At 37.9% G+C, this 25,607-nt stretch overlaps 1 protein-coding gene across 17 annotated transcripts in view; it reads left to right on the top strand.

The window, feature by feature from the left end:
- Nucleotides 1-25,607, top strand: part of ANK2 (ankyrin 2) — a 318,537-nt gene that overhangs the window by 60,078 nt on the left and 232,852 nt on the right. Inside the window, exon 1 of one of the 17 annotated variants that reach the window (XM_073892118.1) lies at nucleotides 9,145-10,068. The exons of 12 other annotated variants lie outside the window; for them this stretch is intronic. In XM_073892118.1, coding sequence (XP_073748219.1) covers nucleotides 9,940-10,068 — 129 coding nt within the window. In that variant the 5' untranslated portion in view covers nucleotides 9,145-9,939. Of the gene's footprint in view, nucleotides 1-9,144; nucleotides 10,069-25,607 lie in introns of those variants that run through there. 4 more of the 17 variants (XM_073892129.1, XM_073892158.1, XM_073892133.1 and 1 more) reach the window with 4 other exon arrangements.

Here is a 25,607-nt window from a genome sequence, read left to right on the forward strand (position 1 = left end):
ATACAACTGGGATAAAAAGGTTGGTAGTAAACATACCTGGCTCTTGGTAAACATAAATTTACTGGAGGGAGAAGAATGCACACGTAGTATAGAATAGCTAGTACACTACAAGCTTTTTTTTTTTTTTAAGAAAACTTCTTTCTCTTTTCTTTGTTTCAAGTTTTTATTTAAATTCTAGTTAGTTAACATATAGTGTAATTTGGTTTCAGGAGTAGAATTTAGTGATCCATTGCTTACATATAAACACCCAGTGCTCATCACAAGTGCCCTCCTTAATACCCATCACCCATTTAGCCCCTTCTTTTACCCACCTCGGCTTCAGCAACCCTGTTTGTTCTCTTAACTATAGAATCTCTTATGATTTGCCTCCCCCTCTGTTTTTATCTTATTTTATATTTCTTTCCCTTCCCCTATGTTCATCTGTTTTGTTTCTTAAATTCTACGTATGAGTGAACCCATATGGCATATTTGTCTTTCTCGGACTGACTCATTTTGCTTAGCATAATGCACTCTAGCTCCATCCATATTATTGCAAATGGCAAGATTTCATTCTTTTTTAATGGCTGAGTAATATTCCACCATGCGCACGTGTGTGTACCACATCTTCTTTATCCATTAATCAGTCGATGGACATTTGAGCTCTTTCCATAATTTGGCTATTGCGGATAATGCTGTAAGCTATAAGCTTTTAATATGCAGTGGACCTCACTCAATGTTTATAGAGGGAATGGAGACATTGTTAAGTAAGGGTTAAGAACTTCTATGTCTTTCCAGAAATGAGGAAAGAAAAGGTTAATTTGCTTTCTGTGAAGACATTGAGAGCTAAGTGTATCACAGGACTTGAAACAGTAAAAACTCTAAAGATGTTTTTATTTTCCTAAGTTGACTAGGTTGAATACTGGCTCAAGTGTCTACCTAAACCATCAAGTTTGTTTTCATATAAAATTTTCAACATGTAAAATATAATCTATTGTATTTTTTCAGTTATGCCTCATCAGATTTTGGTGACTTTTTGTATTCTCAAATGTTTAAGGATGCAATTTTCTGTTAAGATTTATTCATTATCAAAACTTTCTATTAAAAATTATAGCTTCTAAAGTCCTATAACACATACAGTCCTACAGTACATACTGTTTCTATAATTTATTTAATGCTTAAAATGCTCATTTACCTAACATTTATTACTATCTGTTCTTATGCAAATTAGTATAGCTTGGTGGAGAGTTAGAGAAAAAAAAGTGAAATAACCTTGAACTCAGTGAATTTAGATTACTTAACTTCTCAAGTGATACTACATTGGGGGAACCAGACTGTTCATTTCTTTACTTTTATAACTCATCTCTTTTGTGTCCAGTGGCTTGTCCATACATAGTTCTGTTATTTGAAGTCTTTATGGGTCTGTTTCTCTGTTTTGTTGTTTCTGCTGTGTGCTAGGTTGTCTTTGATTTTTTTGCTGGTCACTGTACTTGGAAAATTATTTATGCAAATAATTTGAGGCCAAGGATGAAGGTCACTTCTTTTTTTTTTTTTTAAGATTTTATTTATTTGACAGAGAGAGACACAGCGAGAAAGGGAACACAAGCAGGGGGAGTGGGAGAGGGAGAAGCAGGCTTCCTGCTGAGCAGGGAGCCCAATGCAGGGCTCAATCCCAGGACCCCGGGATCCCGACCTGAGCCAAAGGCAGACACCCAACGACTGAGCCACCCAGGTGCCCCTGAAGGTCACTTCTTCACAGAAGATATGTATTTACTGAAGTCTCTGTGGTTAAAAATGATTTGGAGATCATCCTAAACCAAGTTCAAGGCTTGAGTTTTGTTGAAACTCCAGGCAATAAAACCCAGGTTGTAAATGCGCTAGAGTGCTGGTTATTTATTATTCTACCCATAGCCTAAGAGTTTAGATTTTTGAGGTTTCAGATGATTGTAGGGAGGCCCCCTTATTAGACCATGCACCTTGTATAGACACTGACCTTTGATTTCTGCCCCCTTGCTTAGGATGTTTTCAAAATGAAAGTTCACATTTTCTAGGGAAATATACTCAGGAAACAAAAACAATTTCTCTGCTTGTTTATCTCCCAGTGGTTTCATTTTCCTTCAGAAATTCCTTATTATCATGTCACCTATGTGTTGCTTATAAGAAGTTATTTCTATTTTATCCAGCATTCCTAGCTTGTTTCAGTGGGAGGGTTGGCCTGAATGACGTGGCTTCTATTTGCTGGAAACATCCGCTGTGTAGGTAGGTGCTTCCTCTTTCAGTGATTGATTTGATTTAGAAGTGATAGAAACACCATGTTGCCAAAAAGGTTTGAGTCTGCCTTACCTTTGAAAATGTGGTTTCCAGAGAAAGTTTGATTGAATTTTATGCTTTGGTTTCCATATTTATGGACTATGACTTTGCATGAGTAGGTATAAAAATGAAAAGTGCTGGTCATGCCTAAAGCAAGAAACATTGACTGCCTAGCAACAGATTTTATTTATAGGTCGATTAAACAAGGGTTGCAATAAAAAGGATAGTTTATATCTGTTGGTGAAGAAATGAAAATGGTTCATGGAAACTCTTTATATCAGTGTATATGTGGGGAGGGCGGGGAGATAGTTAACTAAATGTGGTGGCATCCGGAATCAGTAATAATCCAGATGTTTATACCTTCATAAAAATTACTAACCACCAGTGGATGCAACAAGAGCCCTTTGTAGCACTTCAGTTTTCTGGTACCAACAGTCCAGCCACAAGGGGATTGTTTTTTGAATGGTTGTGTTATTGAAACAACATATTTTATAAGTGTTTTATATTTATAGCTGTATCCATTGCACAAAAACTCTACTGGGTATAGAATAGATTGTAGGAATTGCCAAAAATGTTTATGGCCATGTTTTAGTGATAAGGGCACTGGGTTGGAAAACTGGAGATCTGAAACATCTGTCACTGATTTGAGGTTTGATTTTCAGCAGATTTGGATATACTCTAAGATTACATTTTGCCATCTTTCTATTGTTAATTTTGAAAAATAATGAGATATTTTTGCTAATAATTTACTGGCCAGGAATGCTGAGTAAGAAAGCTATAAATGCATGGTCCATAAAAATATAGGATTAATAGCCCAGTCATTTGAAGCCCACATTTACTAGCCTTTAAGTCTTCCTGCTTTATATGCAAATATAAATTATTTCACAAAAATTTAAGAGACACATGGCTTAAATTTGGAGTCACATAAAGGATAACAATTAAAAATACTTTTGTCTCAATACCATATGATTTCTCTCATGTGGAATTTAAGAAACAAAACAAATGAACATAGGGGAAGGGAAGGGAAAATAAAATAATATAAAAACAGAGAGGGAGGCAAACCATGGGTAACTCTTAACTACAGAGAACGATCTGAGGGTTGCTGGAGGGGAGGTAGTTGGGGGGGATGGGCTATATGGGTGCTGGGCATTAAGGAGGGCCCTTGCTGGGATGAGCACGGGGTGTTGTATGTGGGTGATGAATCACTGGATTCTGCTCCTGAAGCCAGTGCTGCAGTGGATGTTAACTAACTTGAATTTAAATAAAAATAAATAAATAAAATAAAATAAATACATGAACAGGTAACCATTAAAATCCATCAAGAAAAATTCATCTTTGCCTTTTGTAAAGAATCTAATTAAAACATGGTCCATCACATTATCCCAATAGCACTTCTTATTCACATTATGCAAATGTAAAAGTTTCAAGCATCAATCCAACTTCTCTCTCCATTACCAATAAAGTTGTTTCTTTTGAGATGCTAAAACTACTAACCTATAACTCCTGAGTAAAAATACAATTTCTAAAATAAAAATAAAAATAAAAATTTATTTATGGATAAAAGACACAAATCTTGTCTTCAGGGATCTTCAGGACTGACAGGCTTACATCTTAACCACAATTTCGTGCTTTTTATTTGACCAAAATAAAAGGGCTAAGAAATATGCCCTGAGTTTTTATGAAAAGCTGGTACAAACTTAAAAGGCAAGTTATATGTATTTTAAACCACAACAGTAAATTGTCAACAGGAGTTAGAGCTTAACTGCAATGTCTCTCTGATCCAAGATCAGTATGTTTTTCAGAATAACAGTTTATTTATGAGAGGAAAACAGCCCTGAGAAGACATTTAAAGATATGTAGAAATGGTTTAAAACTTGAGGTCAAGCATTTGAAGATTGTGAAGCAGCTTTTTATTTGAGATCTGAACATCTGTAGTTATAGTCAGTGTAGATTGTACATAGTGACTGAGCTGTTGCAGGAAGTCTGAAAATAATTCACGTGTAACAGCTGGATTTTTAAGACTTTATCATTTCCACTAGTGGATCCCTGGTGCTTCTTGACTGGCTCACATTAGGCCCTCAATTGCTGTGTTTGACAAAAAGGTGGCACCAGAGATAGATGCCATGCGGTGAGGAGTGACAGTGAGAAAAAGTTTAATTTAAACAAAGTATCTTTGAAAGGCAAATATTAATTCCCAGGCTTTCAATCTAAGATAACATATAGTAAGTTAAAAGGAAGACAGATTTTAGCCTTGTGAAGCTTTTCCAATTTCTGAATGAGCTTATTTCTTTATTTCCTGTCAAAGTAAGCACAGAGAAAATAAATTTGATTAAGAAGCCTCAGTGAAGGGATTTTATGTCAGAAGGGTTTTTCTTTTTTTTTTTTTAAGATTTTATTTATTTTTTTATTTGAGAGAGAGAGAATGAGAGATAGAGAGCACAAGAGGGAAGAGGGTCAGAGGGAGAAGCAGACTCCCTGCCGAGCAGGGAGCCCGATGCGGGACTCGATCCCGGGACTCCAGGATCATGACCTGAGCTGAAGGCAGTCGCTTAACCAACTGAGCCAACCAGGCGCCCTGTCAGAAGGGTTTTTCACAATGAGTCAATCCAAGCCCGTCTACACAGGCTGACTCCAATTTACACAAGCTAGGTTAGTGCATATTCATTTTTGGTTACCTGGGTTCGCACTTTTGGGATGAATGAATGGAGCTGGGGATAGGGGTTAGGAGGATGCAGGAAGAAATAGGCTGGGTCTCTCTTTTCCTTGTGAACTGTGGCTTTTCCTTCCCTCTGCTCATTGCAGATGTGGCTACTGCTGGTAATCCCCTGACCATCCTCACAGTCATTATAGGGCTGCAGTCTATGGTGACAAAATGCTATTTATGACCTACACTTCGTGTGGCTTTCTCTTCTTTATGTAAAGGGATCTCCAGAGGGAAGCTTCTTGTGTACTTACCCTTGTTATTAGCTGGAAAGTTTCCTTCTTTTCTTTTTCTTTCTTTCTTTCTTTCTTTTCTTTCTTTCTTTCTTTCTTTCTTTCTTTCTTTCTTTCTTTCTTTCTTTCTTTCTTTCTTTCTTTCTCTTTTTAAGATTTTATCTATTTGAGAGTGAGAAAGAATGAGAGAGAGAGAGAGAGCACGAGCAGGGTGAGGGGCAGAGGGAGAAGCTGACTTGGCTGAGCAGGGAGCTTGGGGGCTCGATCCGGGGACTCAAGCTGGAGGAAGATGCCTAACCAATTGAGCCACCCAGGTACCCTTAGCTGGAGAGTTTCTATGAAACATCAGAAGTGTTAAGAGCTTGTTTCAGAGGCTGGAAGATGGGGGTCTTGAGACCGCTTCTGCTTCCTCATCTTAAACTATAGAATCCACTTATTTTGACTTGGAACTGGGGTGTCCTTGCTTCCATTCCTCAGTGGTATTTGTCATTAGGTAGAAGTAGAAGTAGAAGAACTATGCCATTTGGATATTCTAATTTTAATCAAATCCCCTCCTTATAGAAACTGTTATGGACAGAAAGTAGTATTAGCAAGCTCTGCTTTATTAATTTTGTGTCATCAATTGGGCTTCCGGTAAAACAAAGTGGGGGTGAGATATCAATGCTGTCATTGGTTCAGTTTGCTTTACTTTACCCTGACCATTCAAGAGCCTCAGAACACACATGCATCCTCAAATATAGATAAACACCATTGAACTTGAGTAGAATGAACTCTTGGCTCATAGCTCAAGTGAGCAGACCCCCCCCCCCCGATTAGGTGATGCTTTAACTGTCTTTGGGGTGCATCTGCTTCTTTTCACACTTACCACCCACACTCCATTTGTGGTAGAGTGACAATATATGCTGTTTAATTGCATAGCAACTTCTCCTGAGTGAGGCTGGGAGAGAGAAGGTTGATTAAGTTGCATATGGCTAGCTCAGTTGTTATTGAACGATACCCTGACTGATGCCTGATGTCTGCGGAGGATTTTCTTTGGATCCTGATCAATGGAGTGCTGGACACTGAGGACAGCAAATGGCCATTTTCTCTCCTGTCTTTCAAATGAAGTATGTCCTCTCTGAAGGGCAATCTATCTAGGCTGGCTCTCAAGTTTAAATGTAAACGACACTGTGTTCCTTACTTTGAAGGCAGACACAAGCTTATCCCATTGATGGCCAAGAGGCTTTGTGGAAGGAAGCAGCTTTTGGTACAAGTTTAAAATTCAGCCAGTATTATATCTCTGCGGGAAGCTTGATGGGAAGACTCCTTTAATGTGGTGCGTGCGTCCTTTACATGGCTGGGAGCTCCTGGGACTGGAACCTGGTGCCCTGTCTGTGCAGAGGTCAGCTGGTGAGTGCGTCCTGCTCTCTTTCCTCAGATAGACTGACACTGATATTTTTTTCCCGTTCAAGTAGAAATCATAGGAAAGTTTGAGCAACACAAATCTACAAGAAGGTATGGTTTTAAAAACTCATGTTCTCAACAGCTTACTATTGAGTAAGTTAGTCGTAGAGAGACAACGTTACCACTGCGTAGGAACGTCTAATGTGCCTGGCACTCCAAAAAGGATTCTGTGCTGCTGTCCATCTCATGTGGAAGCAGTGTGTTCTATAATGGGGGAAAGGATAAATGAAACATTGCACACTAAGAAAGGACTTGTGGTCGGTTTATTTTATTTAAAAATATTCATACCAGTCTGAGATTTCCTGTCTCGTGATTTGAGTAGTAGAGCCCGCGATGGGGCTTTCTGAGTGGGTTCCTTCTCCTGAGGTGGGCTGATTTGAGAGTACTTAAACTTGGCCCTCCTGCCATTGCAAACTGCCCTGGGAAAGTTATCTGGAGTGAGTTATTTGCCTTCTAGTGTCCTTAACTATAAAAACAGTGACTTTCCTTCTCTGCATTGCATCTAAAGATATAATGAGAATATGTAAGCGAAGTGGTGTAATTATTGCTTTTAAAGCTTTGGCAATCACGTGCTGTGTGAGGTATTTATGTGAGCCAAACTAACACCCTGACGAAGTTAACACCTGATTCATTACCTTTCCTTCAAGAGACAAAGTAAAGAAAGCGCTGTCAAACACTGTTATAGAAAAAGGGAAGGAGGGGACCCTGGCTGGCTTAGGACATAGAGCATGCAACTCTTGATCTCGGGGTCATGAGTTTGACCTCCAAGTTGGGTGTAGAGTTTACTGAAAGAAAGAGAGAGAGAGAGAGAGAGAGAGAGAGAGAGAGAGAGAGAGAGAAAGATCTTGGGGACTAGAACTGTTAACCCTGCCTAAAAACTTGTTGTTATCAGATTAAAGTTTTAAAAATGTATAATTTCCCTGGCATTAGAAAACAACATAATTCAATTGATACTGTTCAATTTTCTAAGTAGGTCTATGGAGCTCATTAGAGGCTAATGAAATAAATGTGGGTTTTTGTTTGTTTGTGGTTTTTGTTGTTGTTCTTGTTTCTTTGTGTTTTGTTTTGTTTTTACAACATGTACTCCCCACTTTCTTCTCTAGCTGTGCTTGTGATTTTCCACCTTCCTTTTGGGAAATCTACAGAGGGGAGAATATATTGTGATATAGAATGAACAAGTTCTAAAGGGACTGAGGAAGGGCATTGTCCCAAAAGAGTCACCCTCACTGACAGGGAAACCACTGTATGTCTGTGGCTCAGCCACATTTTTTGTTGGGACACATGTTTTCAAGTTAAAAGGACATCCATGAATCAAAAAAGACTAGCTTAGTTGTAAACATTTTTTAAAAGTATTTAGAAGAAGAAAAAAATGCCAGGTGGTGTTAGGAACACCCTGAGCTCCAGTCTCACTGCTTTTTCCCTGAACTACCTTCATTCTTAATGACTGCTTTGACACCATCACTGCTGATTATCTCCAAGTACGTAAGAGAGAAAATGTTTCAATTATGTTATATCAAGTGAGCAATGACTCACCTGGTTAAGAACATATAGGAGTCCTCCCCAAATCCACATATTATCTTCCCAGGAAGCTTAAATGTCTATGTGTGTTTCCTTGCAAAAATGTACAAGATTTTCCAGACCAGGTAGTTAATAGAAGCTGATTTTTTTTAAAGATTTTATTCATTTATTTGACACAGAGAGAGAGAGAGATAGTGAGAGAGAGAGCACAAGCAGGGGAACGGCAGGCAAAGGGAGAGGGAGAGGGAGAAGCAGGCTGCCCGTTGAGCAGGGAGCCCGATGCTGGGCTCTATCCCAGGACCCTGGGATCATGACCTGAGCCGAAGCAGACGCTTAACGACTGAGCGACCCAGGCGCCCCTGATTTTCTTTTTTTTAAGGAGATGAATCCTCAGCTGTGTAAGTCAGAGAGGGTTATGCTTCCCATACATAAGAAACTAATAATAGTGCTGACTGGAAGTTAACTGCCCTATGAACCATCACGGTGCCCATACAGGCTGGCCCATGCCGTAGCAATTATTTTCTCCTTTGACTGACTTTTGGATCTGATTAAGTGCTGGGTTCATCCTGAGTTACCAAGCTGTATCCTCTTCTTTCACGGTGTCTCCCTTTTGGATATAAACAGGAACATCTAGAAATATTAATCCCGCTTTACTTCCATCACATTCCTTAAGGTGAATTTGGTATTTCACAAAAGCCTTTGGTAATGAAATAGTATCCGTGTGCCTCTAAGAACGAGGGAGAGTGGTCTTGGGTGTCGCCTGCCTCCCTCTCTCCCTTTTCTTGACCTCTGCCCCACTCCGCCTCTTGCCTCTTGTGACGGCCCCCTCTCTCTCCCGGGATAACCTGGCTGAGCCCAGATTATGCTGTGTGCTCACTGACAGCTCCTTTGGAGGCCCAGCTTCACGCAGCTCCCTAACGCAGCCTCCCGCGGGTCCGTAAATGCCGCGCTGAGGACCCGGCTACTGCCAGCCCTTCCCAGACCGCTCACCCGGGTACTGCTAACTGCGGTGGCAAGGCACTCCAGCTGTGCTCGTGCGCTCCCCGAACGGCGGCCGGCGGCGTTGCTTCTTTTCTTGAGATGAACCTTGGAGGAGGGAAGGGCTGAGATTTAAAAGGCAGGAATTCCTGTCATGCGCTACAGCAGGGCTGCCGTGGCAGCAGCACCAGCACCAGCAGTAGCAGCTGCAGCGAGTCATTTAGTGAGACTGCACCATTTTCTTCTCACCCTGCATAGAGGTGTGGTTGGGAGCGGCAGTAAGCTCCCCACGCCCCTAGCAGTTCCACAGACGTGGCCTCTTCCTGGCTCCAGTCGGAAGACACAGACTGTCTGGAGGAGTCCCCAAAGACTGTTCCAACTGGTGATGTGTGTCTAAGGAAGGCTTTTTCAACTAGTAGGATGCTTGCCTCCACTTGCGGCCACCCAACTGCTCAAGAGCTCTGAGTCTAGGGCTCCGCCTTCCCCTGGGACCACTTCCGAGCGTGGGCGCACACCTATGCCTGCGTGTGTGCAGGTGTGCGCTGCTGGGGGGCTTGGCCTGAGACCTTGGTACGTTCTGGTGAATTATGGGTGCTGCAGAGGCTGGAGCAAGATTATGACCTAGCTCGGGGGCGGAGTGGATTATTTCGTGAGTGCTCTGGCTGCCAGCCATTGCCCTGGTGGGCAAAATCACATCTCCATCTAGCTCTAAAATCACCTGGCTTGCTGGGGAGTGGAAACTGAGCCGCGGTAGCTGCTTCTGCTGATTTTCTCTGCAAAATGGCTCACGCTGCTGCTTCTATTAAAAAAGTTCGAGAGGCTGAACTGGATGAAAAGGAAAAAAACCTTGAGAGAGAGAGAAAAAAACAACGGAAAATCCCCAGGGAACGTATGGAACGGAAAAGAAAGGTATGAGGAGCATCCCTTTAACCCCTTCCCTCTGAGGCTCTGTGTAGAACCATCCAGCCTCAGAACTGGCAACTTCATCTTCCCTTCCCTCCATCATTCCCCTGCACCATTTCCAAGCTCAGTTTGCAGCCTATAGCTCCTGTCCAAATTTGCTGCATTGGGAGGAGATGCCTGAACAGGGCAAATTTCCTTCGCTTTAAGTACGCAAAGCCTTCCCTTCGTTTTTCTTACTCAATCTCAGAGCCAGGTGCTTTATTCCTCCAAGTAACTCCGAACACTTGTCATAGTAGAAGGAAAGGGCTGATTTATGGTTAGAAGGTTATTTTCCCCTTCTTGTTCCTCATCTCTACTACTAGATCTTTAGCACTGCGCCTTCTCACTGACTGTATATTCGATGTAGATCTCTGATTAAGAATAAACCGTAGGTTTTATTTACTCTCCCCCCCTTCTGAAGGTTGACACTGTACTATGTGAAACTGCACTAAGAATATTGGTGCAGTGAGCTGTGTCCCTGCATCTCTAAAATTTTAATTCATTTATTTTCTGCTTTCCATCATTAATCTTATGATTTTCTCTACTGACTGTAGCAATTAGGTGAAAAGAACAAGGTTAAATAATGGGAAGAAACATTGATTCCCTTTACATTAAACTATAGACTTGTCTCTTTCTGTCTTTTAAAATATTCTTTTTTTTTTAAATGGAAATAATCTTACAGCCTGCTGGAACTGAAATATTTCTTTAGCCAGGGGTCCGGTTCTGTAGGGGAAGGAGAGCTCTGGAAATGCCTTAATTAACAAAGTAGGTCACCGAATAATTTCAGAATGTGATAAATGGCATATTACATTAGCAAAGCATAAAAATAGTGATTTGTACACAAGCTGTTGTTAAACATAACTCCGGGGCTGGGGGTGCACTGCGGATCCAGATGCTCAATAAACCATATGCTCAATGCCTTTTTTTCCCTTCCTCAGTAATAGGTATGTTTACCTTTCCATTTGGGGGATGTTATCTTTGCCTCATTTTTGGAAAGACACTTGAGGACCCACATTGAATTGAGATCTTACTACATGGGGATTCATCCCATGTCAGTTTTACTACTTATTTCACCACTGGTTAGCTTAAGTGACTATTATTAGGCAACATAATTAAGTAAAATTAGCAGTATAGTATAGTTTCCCTTCTGGGGGAAAACTTTAATGTTGCTTGTCTGAGCTTTAGAAGGCCTTATTTCAAGGATGCAGTCATTCTTTTTTATAATATCAAAAGTACTATTGACCCTTTTTGTGGGAGTCGGCTTCCTTCTTGACAACTACTACAGTCTGTTTCTAATCCTCTAAGTGGAACATTGCTACATAAAGCAATTTCCTATGATTATATCTTTTTTATCTTATGTTCTCCCAAGCATAGTGTGTTACTTCCTGGTCAAGAGTGTTTGTTCAGCCTTCAGTTGTGACCTAGTAACTTTGCGTAGCTAGAGTACCATGCATTCACCTAGAAAATTTCTCAGTCTCACTCTGGTTTCTTTCTGTATCTGGTTCATTTTCCCCCTTTTCTATACTTTATTAAAACTGAAAGACTACATCAGTAAAATGGAGAAGTGCCAAGAGTTGTTTATAATCTCAGTTGCTTGGATGCTGCATTGCTTTAGCTTGAATCCAACACGGTGGGCAAGATCATTGGTTAATAATGCGGTCACAGGACAGGATTGTCTGATCTTCACATCTTGGTGATACCATTAAGCTAGAACCAAAGAAAATTGTGGGAATAATGGCATAGCTGTCATTTGTTCTTGTTCTTATCCCCGCTCTCTTTTTTTTTTTAAGCATACCAACCCAACCTTTTCCCTTTTCTACTGCAGATGCTTGTGGTATTATATGAGTATTTATTTACAGAGCACGACAAATATTTGCTAAAAGAGTGGCTGAGATTTTTACCTGTGTCAGATTAATTTTTTAGCTCCCCACCCATAACTACTTGAGCCAGTTCTAAAATTTGGTCTGAGAGAAGAAAAATTGACCTCATTATTATTCTTTAAGGTATAGAGAATGGTAGTTCATAAAGAAATGAGAAAAGGGTAGTTACCTATTGGTGGCACTCTGGAACACCATCTCCAGAAAGTAATCTAAGAATTATACTTTGTTTCCTGTTGCCGTTTTATTTATGTTTTATTTTTTTATTTTTTAAAGATTTTATTTATTTATTTTGACAGAGAGAGAGAAAGAGACAGCGAGAGAGGGAACCCAAGCCAGGGAGGGGGTGGGGGGGAGGAGTGGGAGAGGGAGAATCAGGCTTCCCGCGGAGCAGGGAGCCCGATGCGGGGCTCGATCCCAGGACCCCGGGATCATGACCCGAGCCGAAGGCAGACGCTTAACGACTGAGCCACCCAGGCTCCCCTGCTGTTGCCATTTTATAACTATAAAGAAATGCATCATTTGTAGTGATGATTAAAAGTATCACTTACATATCCATTTGTAAAGTGTCTTGCTAATGAACCTGTTTTCTTGCAAAATTCAGATGAGACCTGCTCCAATGCAGACAAGAGCCAGCGATGGAGCTTGAAAAAAATAAATAAGCTGATTTTGAAAAGATTTTGACTGAAGTATAAATTACTAAGTATTAAATCAATTAGGCTGCCTCATATTTGGATCTCATTTTAAGAATCTTTTGTAACCTTGCTGTTGATTAAAAGAATCTTTGCATTATTATTTTGTAGTCCATAAAACATTTTAAATAAATTTTAATTACTGTAAACTTGAAACACATTGCATGCCTAGCTATAAGCCCTTTACCACGTGGTCAGTTGGTCTGGTTTTGTAAAATGGCTATATTTGTATAGGAGGAGACCTAGTTTCAACTTCATTATTGGCAGAATTTATCTTAGAATAAAAATGTTCAGGCTTTGAGCTATATAGCCTGGATAGCTAATATTTAAATATAATATGTACCAAATGTATCTTATATATGTGTCATACTATGATAGAGCTAGAATAAAACTTGCCTTTAAGCAAAGGGACCAAGATTAAGATTAGTTGAAGCAAACTAACATTTATTTGCTCAAAAAAATACATTGACATTCTAGGTTTTTATAGGAATAAGGATATTCCTCTTCTAATTATTAGCTTATATTAACTTGAGTCATTTCATTGTATGTCCAACTGTCTTATTTCTACACTAGAATCTGAGAATTTTAGACTTGAGAAGGATGCCAAAAGGCATGATTTCTCACAAACTTCTAAGACAGTTGTAGGAAGTGACTTTGAGTATAATATTCTCTCTACAATCACATATTTTTTTTTAAATTTGGAAAAACATAATTTCAGATAATCTGCAAAAAAAAACCCCAAACAATTCCATCCTTGAAATAATGCATATACTTAAATAATCTTTCTCATTTAAACTTATGATAACCAGCTATTTTCAAACAATAGATATTTTTTCCATGTCTCAGCATGGACAAACCATTCTCCAATTCATCATAGTGTCTACAACACTCACTGAAATCGTATGTCATAAGAGGCAATTTGTATGACTAGTTCTCAGCATTGTAATGCTTAAGAAGTTCATCCTTTTTATTTTAATTTATACTATTCAAAAAGCCAGAGTTTATGATTCCCATAAAAATTGTAAGATAAGGGCACCTGGGTGGCTCAGTCATTAAGCATCTGCCTTTGGCTTAGGTTCATGATCCTGGGGTCCTGGGATGGAGCCCCACGTCCAGCTCCCTGCTCCGCGGGAAGCCTGCTTCTCCCTCTCCCTCTCCCACTCCCCCTGCTCGTGTTCCCTCTCTTGCTGTCTCTTTTTCTCTCTCTCTGTCAAAATAAATTAATAAATTCTTTAATAAAAAAATAAAATTAAAAAAATTGTAAGATAATATTTATTGAGTACCAATGTGGCCCTGTATCTGGCACTTTACACACATTGTACTATTTAATCCTGAGACAGGTCTATACATTAGGGATTATTTCTCACCATTTTACAAATAAGGAAACTGAGACTCAGGCTTACGGGACTTGCTTAATCATATGCAAATATTATGTGGCAGAGTTGGGATTTGAACCCAGGCTCCAAAGTTCACTGGGAAAAGAGGTAATGATTTCTTGGTCTTGTACCTACACTGAATGTAGGGCATAAGTAAATCATTTAATCTGTCAATTTCTTCATCTTCAAAATACCTTCCTACAACTGAAAGGAATTTAATTACCATGAGAATAAGTTAAATGACATGTTTGAGAAGAAACTATAAATTTAAGTTTATGATTCTATCATGAATAGCTAGAATTCTATCCAGAATCAAGATATTTCATGAAATTTCTTGGAAAATCACCTATTAAAAGTCAACATTTGCTCCTTAGATTATAGCAATTGATGTCAATGATAGACTATGTTATGTTATTCTTTTTTACAATTTTATCAGGACTTCAAAATGTATTTGCATATTCACATTTATTAAACTGACACAGAAAGGTGATTTTGTAGGGGATCACGTAGAAAGCAAACTTTTTTCCAAGTCCTTTTTATTGAATTTCATAGAGAAAGTTCTGATCAGTTCTTTGCTTTTATTTTTTTATGTAGATAATTTTTATCTTGAAGGGAACAAGACTCACTGCTTCTAGGGTAACCTCTGGAACCCGCTCCTCCACCCCCCAACCACCACTATATTCTCCTTGTCCACATGGTTATTAAGTTGATGACAATGAGAATACTTGTTCAGTATATACAATGTACTTATCACCAAGTCGTAAGGGTACATAGAGGGATGGATACTTTTTAAAGTTACTAATTAGTGTACTTTATTAAAATGGAAGAATGTTATTTGCAAGTGTGGAGAGGAATGTATTCTATAACTTTTGAATTGCATTATAAGAATGAGTTGTAAATGAACATTGAAGATAATGGGTGACTGTGCCATTCCCTGGTGGTTTGTGGGTGAACTCTGCTGTGTAGGAGGAAGGTGACTAGCCCGGTCATCCTTTCTCTCCTTGAGTCTTCTGCTAGGCACTCAGCAGCCTGATTCCAAATGGAAGGCCAACTCTGAGAGCAATGATACTTAGCTAAGACCCAAGTACACAAAGATTTCTGGGCACCAAACCAAATATAATGTGATTAAAAATACAATGACAACATAACAGTGTGGTCTTGTATAATGTATTACATGCTAGAACTATTCAGCGATGGCAAATCCCAATAACATTTTTAAGGGACAAAGGCAGAAGAAGAGGGAGAGAGAGAATCTTAAGCAGGCTCCACGCCTAGCACGGAGCCCAATGCGGGGCTTGATCTCACAACCCTGAGATCATGACCTGAGCTGAAATCAGGAGTCAGACGCTTAACTGACTGAGCCACCCATGTGCCTCCCCAATAACATTTTTAGGACTTACATCAAATTGTCTTTATATAAATTCTTATAATCCCTTCATCAATATATCAGTACTAACAGAAACCACACTAACATAAGGTAGATTGGTGAGGTCTTAAGCTTTATCTAGACATTTCCTATTCTTATGTCCTAATGTCTACTCATAAATAAAAACTTAAAACTTTTGCTGATTTGATTTCCCATTTGAGTCTAAATAAATATGTTCAGGTATATCTATTTACATGTGGAGGCTTCTATGGAATCAAGATTTTTTTAAACACTTTTTTCTTCTGTCACACTCCTATTCCCATTCTTAGTTGAATTCACAAACCCTATCTTGGTTAGAACAATTATCTTCATATAAATGGCATGCACTCTTAATGATATTCTTTGCCAGCACCGTATGTGTGGGTTTTTATTAGTTTTAATTGTAAAGAACCTCTTTCAACCATTGAGTGGGTGACGACTAGCTTAGGGTGACTTTGTGGGATTGTGGCAAAAATAGTCGCAATTATATGGCTTGAGATAAGTGTTTAAGAAGACTGTTAAAAGACATAATCTTAATGTAAAGAAGCTAGTATGAGTGAGTTTAATTTATTTATGGTATCTAAAAACTTTAAACACAACCCAATGTAATTTTTCCCTTCTTGTTAACATTAATCTGAGTTCAGACAAATGTTTTTGTCTTGAAAGAAATCAGAATTAATTCATTGGTGATATTTAATATCTAACTTTTAATTTGATAAGTTACCTCATTCATCAATAATGATATTTCCAGCACATTTTGACATCATAAAGAATACTGACAACATTTTGTAGAAGTATTGTAGGAGACAGTGAAAATACAGGGAAGTTAAGCATTCTACTCACAGATTTAATGATCTTTTTGTGTTTACATTTTCCATTATGTCACCCTTTTTCATTTGTATTTCTCAAAATAATTTCTTCTGCACGTAAAAATACTTTTATTCTCAGTGACAGGGACATGTATACATTAAAATAAAGGATAGTACAAAGAAAGCAATTCCCAAATTTTGAAGTTCTACATAAATTGCCAGTGGAATCATCAGCTATTTGAGTGTGACCCTTTTTCTCCAGAAATGACTCATAATTTCAAATGTGTACAGTATTGTGGAAAATCTCATCAGAGTGATCTAGCTTCATCCCAGTTATAATAAATCAGAGTCTTGGGGTAGACTAAGAGAGAAAGGAAACTGTAATCTATATATTTTTAAAGCTCCCCTGGTGATTCCTCCCAGAATTGGAATCCACTGGAATAAATATTTCTATCCCCACCCCCCCAGCCCCAACTCTTACTCTGCCCCATCTTTGAATTTGGAACAATAACAAATTTACTTTTAATAATCAGTATAACTCTAAATTGCCATTGAGAAAAATTTTTCCCTTTGTTAAGAGTAGGCACCCTGGCAACCTTTTGAAAGTCTAATGAGACTAATTGGTGTATATAATAACCAATTAATTCTGAGCATAGAGAGGAAGAACCAAGCGTTTAAGAGCTAAGTTGTAAAGCTTCATGATGTGTATGACCATCTCTGCCTGAAATAGAGTAATCTTCAGGAATGAGGCTTGTGTGTTTCTGAGTTCTACGTTAACTAAGCTCAAAGAAAATCAGAGTTATATCAGCTAGGTTTTTGAAGGAAGGCCACTAAAATGTGATTTAAAAGTTATCTCTTAAACAGATATTGCTATTTTGAATAAACTCAAGCAAATGTCCTAGGGATTTAATTGGTAACTTAGCAGCCTTGGCGTCCTCAAACCTTTAGAGATGTCAACACTTCTGGAACTCCTCATGCGAGTCAACAGCTACTTTTTCTTTGGTGTACTGACTTTGATAGGTTTCCTGTATCTTTTCAAAAGTCATATACATTGGCATGAATGTAAGGGAGGAAAAAGGAATGAGCAACCCCTAGAGGAATTATCTCCCTTAATTCTTCAGATATTTCTATTAATATTTCTAATTCATCAACTTCTTACAGTGCCAGGTTTTTTGTTTGTTTCTTTCTTACGTTTTTGTTTTTTCCATGAATATTTTACCAACCGCTTTCTCGCTCTCTTCCCGGTTCACCAAAGCTGCTGCCAGGGCAATTCCCCACCAGTTTGTACGGAATTCTGGAGTGGACTTTTTAGCATTACACAGTTGGAGTTACCGCTTCCGTTTCCCCTTTATCTTTCCCATTAGGGCTTCACTGTAATTCAACCTAGCCTTTTTCTAGAGGAGTTCCCTTATTGTATATCATTACTATGCTGCTTATGTCATGGGGAGCATCTCAATAGTAGTATTAAAGAAGAGAAATATCAGGGTATAAAAATTATTATAAATGTATCAACCTAGTCTTTATTCAGTTGGGAATAATAGTGTTATTTCACATTAATAATTTTACATTAATATATATTTCTTAGCTTTTATATATTTTGCATAAAGACCTGTTAATTACCCATTTTAACTCACTTGTTTATAGTCTGTCTAAAACAGGGTGGAAATCTGGGGTACCCGAATGGCCCCGTTGGTTAAGCTTCCAACTCGGTTCTGGCTCAGGTCGTGGTCTCAGGTTGTGATCTCAGGGTCGAGAGATGGAGCCCCACATAGGCTTCTGAGCTCAGCAGGAAGTCTGCTTCTCTCCCTCGCCCTCTCCCTGTGCCCCTCCCCCTGCCTGTGTGCATGTGCCTGCACACGTGCTCTCTCTCTCTCTCTCTTTCTCTTTCTCTCGAATAAATAAGTCTAAAAAAGAAAAACAAAAACAAGGCAGAGATCTGGACTGACAATGTCCTCTCTTTTTATGTATCTGTATGGGAATAATGATGGTTTTCCCAGATGTCTGTATTTCCGGGGAGTTATTTAAGCTCTAGTGTAAATTTGAAAAATTATATTAACATTACAAACATGAACTCTGAGAATCTACATTAGCTATATTGTGAATACAAAGATCACATATTACTTTTGTGTTTGAAACCAAGTGTAGCTGTCAACGCTTTCAAGACGTTAAGCACAATTAGAAGTAGATGTAGGATGTAAATCTATAAAGAATAGGCAACATACCAGAAAGGTGTTTACTAACTTAATAAGTGATATTTATGCAGAATTACCAGATACTTCTAAAGCTCATAAAGGCAAGTTTAGGTGACCTGTGTTTAATTCTATCTACTAACTGTGATGTTAGGTAAACAATTGACCTTAGTTTTCACAGCTATAAAATGATGAGGACTTGGGATGTGTTAGAATTCTTTCTGTTCTTGTATGTCTTTGCCTCTTTTCATTTTTATAAATGATTGAGGTACTCAGGGGAATCTCCAAGTTTTTCTTTATTAAATAGGAATTTTTTTTGAGCTCATACTATGTCCAAGACACAGTGCCTTCAACCAAGGGATTCTCAGACCACCTGGGATAATAGGTGCCTTCACACATAACAAGAATAAAATGTTATTTGTGCCATTAAGTTGGATTGGAGATTGTCTATTATATATATATATATATATATATATATGTTTTCTTTAATAGGTCTTGTGTTTATAAGTTCTTATCTGGCAGAAGAAATAATGGAAGGAAATAGTTCCTGTTGTGGTACTTGAAATTTTCTGGAAGTTGTTAAGGCAGGATATATATGAAATGAAGTAATCTTATGAAACTGTGTGGTCGTTTTTCTTTTGTATTTCAGATGCTGATTTGAGTCACTTTGCAGAAAAGTTTATTGTGGTTCCTTTATTTTCTGTGAATCCTCTGTATACTGATAATACCATGACTTACAAATCCACAGAGCAATATTATCATGTGACAAAGATATAATGGCAGTCATGATCACTGCCTTTGAACTGCAGGGTGCTATGATGAACCAGAGCCCATTGTAAACACTTAAACCTCAGCAGTTCACACACCATTCAACTGTACAGCTCAGTGAAAATAAGACACTGCCTGAGTTCTTCCAGGAGTAGAAGTCACAAACTTCCTCCTTATTTACGGTTCCTGCCTCAAACTGGGCCAGAATGCTTATTTAAACCATGTCACATTCTGAAACAACTGAAACCAATAAAGTGTAAGTGGAACAGGTTACCTGGAAACAGTAACTCCTTTGAGAGTAGAGGTCACTTGGGAAATGAGAAACTTTTGTTCAGGGTGGTCACCTACAAAACACGGGGCGTCAGTGTGGGCTCTGAGGGACAGGAATCCAAGATTGGGTGTTGGGGGGCGGAAGAAAAAAAGACATCTGTGCAAGCACAGGTTGTCCTTACTGGGGAGAAGACAGATGACAAAGGACCAAGTGGCAGATGCCGACTCTCTGGCTACAAACATTTTATCAAATTGTATAAGGGCCTTTTATATAACATAAAACACTCATACTCAGTCATTTAACACAAAAAGCAATATTTCAGAACTTCTGGCTTTTCTGCTAGAAAACAGCACTGGGGAGATAGAAGAAGAATTCTAATATGAGAAATATTTTGCCATGGAAGGAAGCTTGATAACTGAGATGCACTTTAGTCACTGCACTTGGCCTTCTCACATGATCCTTCTGGGTTATGTATTCCATAGTGAGTTGTATAAGAGCTTATGAAACAATTTAGTGACCCCAATTATCTTGAAAATTCTATAAAATTCGATTAGTCAAGAAACTCAGATAATTACGCTTTCTAGTTTTGATTACATTTTCCACTTAGAGTCAACCAGAAGCTCTTTCAAATTATACTTGTTTGGTTCTCTTCCTTCTTATGTTGGATAAAAAAAATTATCATGCTTCCTTTTTCATCATTCATCTCCTCTATTTCCGAGGCAAATTTGATGTATACAACATGTGTAATATAATGCAGGATACTGCAGTCCTTTGGATCAAAGAATTATTAAATAAATAACTAGTATGAGCTAAATTTTAGGTTAAGAGTTGAGTTAAAGAGTATTTTTTTTCTCAAGCAATTTCTTTTCTAAATAGGTATTTAAGGTTAATGTCAATGGGGACAAAGTAGAGGACAGTGCTAGATCAGATGTTACAGCTTTTTGTTTTTATAGAGGTTGGGGACTTCAAGCTGGGCCTTGGGAAGATAGTTAAGGTTGGTTTACCTGAAGGGAACATCTGAGTACACGCACAGGAGTTGATGAACAGCCTGGCATGACATGACCAGAGTGGCAGGGCTGGATAAGAGTTGGTAGATAGTTGGAAATAATGCTGACTGCACAGGAAGGAAGAGGTAATTGAACTCAACAATGCAAAAAAGAAGAAAAAAAGAAAAGAAAGAAACTATAGAAGGTCACATGATAATGTAAGATTATGAGGAGGAAGTGGAGGTCACCCAGGAGCCTGTAAAGTAATCCAAGAGAGATGAACAGGGCAGGATTAGAAGAGTTGCACAGGAAAATCAGTGGGGAGGTAAACAGGATGGATATTAGCACTCAGCTGGGAATAGTGAAAAAAAAAGAGGTAAATAAACATAATTTAAGATTACACATTTCAATGATATTTAAAAGATGGTGGTGTCATTGACAGAAACAGGAAAAGTTCAAGCGCAACTCAGGAGGAAAATAAAACTGCATTGCTTTCTATATGGTGAATTTGAAATGGTGGCAAGATGATGTCTGTCATACTTAAATACAGGAAATTTATATATAAAAGGCCAAAAAATAAAAATGTTATCTTTCTGGTTTGGTATAGTGGAAGAAGTATGAAATGTAGAGTCAGAATATACTGCTCAGCTCTACCGCATTCTGGTGATCTGATCCTCAAATTGGTTTTCTTTTCGGTCAGTCTGGGTTAATAATAATGAACTCTAATAATTAAGAATATGTATATCACAGAGTAGTTGTCAGGACTAAAATGAAACAATGTTTTTGAAATCACTGTGCTCAATGATATTATTCATTATTATATTACCAAGTTTCCCCACTTTTTTATGTGGGAGAAGGAGAAAAGGAAATATACTTACCTCTCAAAGGATTAAAAATGTCCATGAGAGCATCAGTATAAACTCATTGCTTTTAATATATATATGTATACATAAAAGGGAAATGTATATAGATGTGTGTTGTGTCTGTACATACATATGTTTCCTAGCTCTGTCCACTGGGAGGGTCTGGCAACAATCATGCCTCAGTAGTGATGAGCATATGTCACCCAGATTTTTTCTAAATACCATTTTACAATGGAAGGAACCAGAAACTTCCTGGAGGAAATGGCCGATTCAAGAAAATAAGTGCTCAGAAAATGATAGGGCGTGCCCACATGAAGGAGCTCCCAATGACCTACTATAGAGAAACTTGAGCAACAAAATAATAATGAAAGTAAGGCATTATAACTCATAGAATAAAATAAATACATATGAGTTCTTACTAACAGAAATAAATGATTGAATAAATGAATAAGTAGGGAGAAGGAAAAGCTTTTTCTTCTAGTAGAATTCCGCTTAACAAATCTGGAAGAAATCATGTAAATTTTAACTAATAAAAAGGTCAGGAATCTAGTCTATTTGATAGTTCAAACTGTCAAAAGTTCTATTAGTGAATTATTTTTAACTACAGAATTCAATAAAAATTAACTGATTGTGTCTAAGTCACCACAGAAGGAAAAATTTAAGAGACACAGTCACCTTGTATAGTTTAGAATAGCTTTCGCTCTCTCTTGAACTCCCAGATGCATTCAGAAAAAGAGATTGTTATGTTATTTTCAGTGATTTATTTTAAAGACAATGGAATTATAAATGCAAAACAGGATTATTTTGGGTTTTTAAAAAATGTATTTCTGCAGGGTTTTGCATAAATTGCTGTTTTAGGAAATGGTACATGTAAAGAACTTCTGTATAGTATATTGAATGATATAACCAAAATTATCAGAACAGTATTTTGTTTGTGATAATTTTTTTTCCAAATATCTGAAGTTGGTCTTTATAAATCCCATGTCTGCACCCTTGACATAGATGATGTTGACACTGATGCAGTGCTTTACTTATTTTTCATTTTATTCCTGAATTCTTTTTGAGTAAAACTATTATTTGAAAGATCATTTTTTTGGTAATGAGTGGAAGTGTATTTGTTTATTTGCTGGTGATATTAAATATGTAATATATAAAATTACATTGACAACTAACATTTGTTTAGCATTTTCCATCTTCCTACTGGTGTGGAAGATTTCATTTTACTTAGTTTGAATTACTTGGATAGTTGTCTTACTTCTTTGCTTCTTTTTTGTAACTAAGCCACACCATAAATCTTTACAGGAACCTGTGTAATATGCTGCTTCTGCTGCAGTGCGGATAATGTATGACCAAGTTATCCTTTTCACTTTGGCTGTGAGAATTAACTTTGTTTTATTTACCATACTTGATTCTCTAATAATTTTCATGAGCAGGCAGCTGCTCTCCATCTACAGATAATATTCTCACAACTAATGAATCACTCCCTGGTCTCTCTGAAAAGTGCACTTCGTTTCTCATTTTAATTAACTTTGCTACCGGATGGCCAAACTCAATAAAATTTTTCCTTCTGTTTTCTCTGCCTTTAGTAATTGACTTGCCTGTCTTAATCTAGCTTGGTAAAATATTTAGATATGTAATGTTGGTTCCCTCTTGACACTAAGTTCTTAGTTATAATCAAGTGTATAATGATATTGTAAATTGAGCATATATTTTAAGTGCTATAGAGTACTTGACTACTGATCGGAAACCACACAAGTACTTCTATTAACATTATATGTGTGTTCTCTTTGTAAATGACTATATGATATAGTAATACCTAAATGTGGTTACCCAGGGGAACTCTAGGTTCTTTTTCTAAGCTCAGGTCCTCTGAAGTTGTAATACACAAGATGAGAACAACATCCTGCCTAGAACAGCCTAATGCCCTGGTGTTAGGGTATTTGACTAGCTTCCTGAGCCCATAATGATCACTGATTTTCTTCCTATATCATGTCACATTGCCTTAGACACAGTAAATACCCTTCTGATTCTAAATATCAAATTACTGTTTTTGTGTCCTGAACTCAAATTTGTCATAGGTTAGTCTTCTGAATCAAACCTAGAAAGAGAAGTTTATTTGGGTATCTTGTAGATTGTACCAAGCATAAGCACTTGTTACAGAATGACACATAACCAGAGCTTTTAACGTTTTGTGATCAGCTCTTCTCAGTTGCATATATTGACAAGGAAATTCAAGACATTACAAAAGATGGGACAAAAGAATTTTCTGGAGAAATATCTTTTATCTTTCTTTGTACCAGTAATATTTAAATGTTAATTCACTATGTTTGCATCTAAAAGTCACACTAATGTCTAAAAACTCTAAAAACCCCCTTAATTAATAGTTTAATAAACTATTAATTTTCCTATTTTCAATCAAGTTTTCTCATCTTTGTAGGGCTTGAAACATGCGTCTAGAGTACACGAAGTCTACTACATCAGGCTGGCAACATCCTCTCATAACTCCTATTTGCATTGTTTCTCCTCCTAGCCTTGATTCTTGTTTACATTCAGTACATATTAATGACATGTTTAGCTGCCTTAAAGCAGGATTGAACTCAGTAACGTTCCTTGTTCTCTTCCTGCTCTGTTTTGATGAATGTCACGCAAGCTCCTGTGATGAGTGTCCGTGTGCTAGTGACTCAGGTACACAGGTTATCCAGATGTAGGTCGCATGGCTGACATCTAGGTTCCATTCCTTCTAAGATGGATTGGTGCTCCATTGATTTATAAAAACTTTTGAAGGATCCCTCCTCTGATATGTAGAGGTTTCTCCCGTTTGAAAGCTGCTAAAAGGCATGTCCATCGTTGTAATGCAAAAGGAATAAAAAGCAAGGATTGAAGTGTGATGTTCATTTAGACTTTAAAGACTGGTCACGTGATTGTGTCATGTCAGAGTATTTTACAGACTCTCAAGTGGAGAGAAACCTGTAGAACAGAACACCAAAGACACACTTCTGTTCCAACAAGCAGTATATTGTAACTGAGTTTAAAACCTTCTAACATTCCTGCACACCAAAGCACAGTAGAGTTAAATGGGACCTTTGTGATTCCACATATACTAAAGAAGCAGTTTTTCTCTGTGTGAAGCCACATGGATTTTCATGGATGATTCAGGGATAAAAACACATCCGGGCAAGATATAAGAGTGAAATGTATAGACAAAAGCTTTAAGGGTTCAAAGGCTTTTTCTTTTTTTTCCTTCTCTTTCCTCTTTGGGCTCAATTATCATTTAATGCCATGGAGTAAATAGGTCAAGAATTTGACCTAACAGAGTAGTAAAGTTGACTACGAAAATGTCTCTACCATATAAAAGAAAAAAATAGAATACTATTCTGAGATGTTACAACTATCAGACCATAAACTCTAATACAACTTCCTTAGAGGGTGGTGGTGGTGGTGGTGGTGGTGGTGGTGGTTTCTAATTAGCTCATTTCAAAGTAGGTTCTTACTTGAGAAAAACCAGGCTTAGAATTCTGTTCATAAAGTATGATGTGTATGTAAATATGTATGCATACATGTATATTCATACATATTTCTCAAAATTTTATTTTTATATGTGTTTTAATATCTCTCTCCTTACTTTTTGTCCTCTAAGTTTTCAATATATTGAAGTTACAGTGTTGCAGTTTTACTATAGTATGTACTTCAGGGAATGATCATTTTAATAAGATTTAACAAAGGAATGGGTCCTTTTCATAGCCATGTGAAATTGAAAACAAATTTTGTAAGTTAAAAAGTATTGAAATTTAAAGCATAGAATCCTTCCACAGAGCAACTTTGTACTTTGCAGGTATAACCTGAGGTATGGTGGTACCGTCTCCACCAGACACAGCCCATGAGGACAATTGGGATCTGGCTTTAGATTAGATCTAGCTGCAGACACTGGGCCCCGCAGAGTATGCCAGGCATGGGATCACATATCACTAAGATACACAAAAATATTTCTAGCATTTCAAGGAACAAAGCAAACAGGACAGGGTGAGCCTCTTAAGGGTTATAATGTGGTTTACATAGCGACAAGCTCTCCAATAATGAGATTATAGGAAGACAGGATGGTTAGAATTATCAAGTGCTCAAACCATCTGTACTACCTGCATCTCTGACAATCAAAGAGTATCAAAGGAGATGTCTAAGTCCTAGATGTCTTCAACAGGAATCTCTTATAAGAGTGGGGGACGGATGAAGTAGGTCTCACAGACCCCAAATTCAAATGGTTAATATGAAGTTA

The sequence above is a fragment of the Callorhinus ursinus genome, unplaced genomic scaffold (genome assembly GCF_003265705.2).
Source record: "Callorhinus ursinus isolate GAN/ISIS: 27379988/994484 unplaced genomic scaffold, GSC_fseal_2.0 scaffold4, whole genome shotgun sequence".
Lineage (NCBI taxonomy): Eukaryota > Metazoa > Chordata > Mammalia > Carnivora > Otariidae > Callorhinus > Callorhinus ursinus.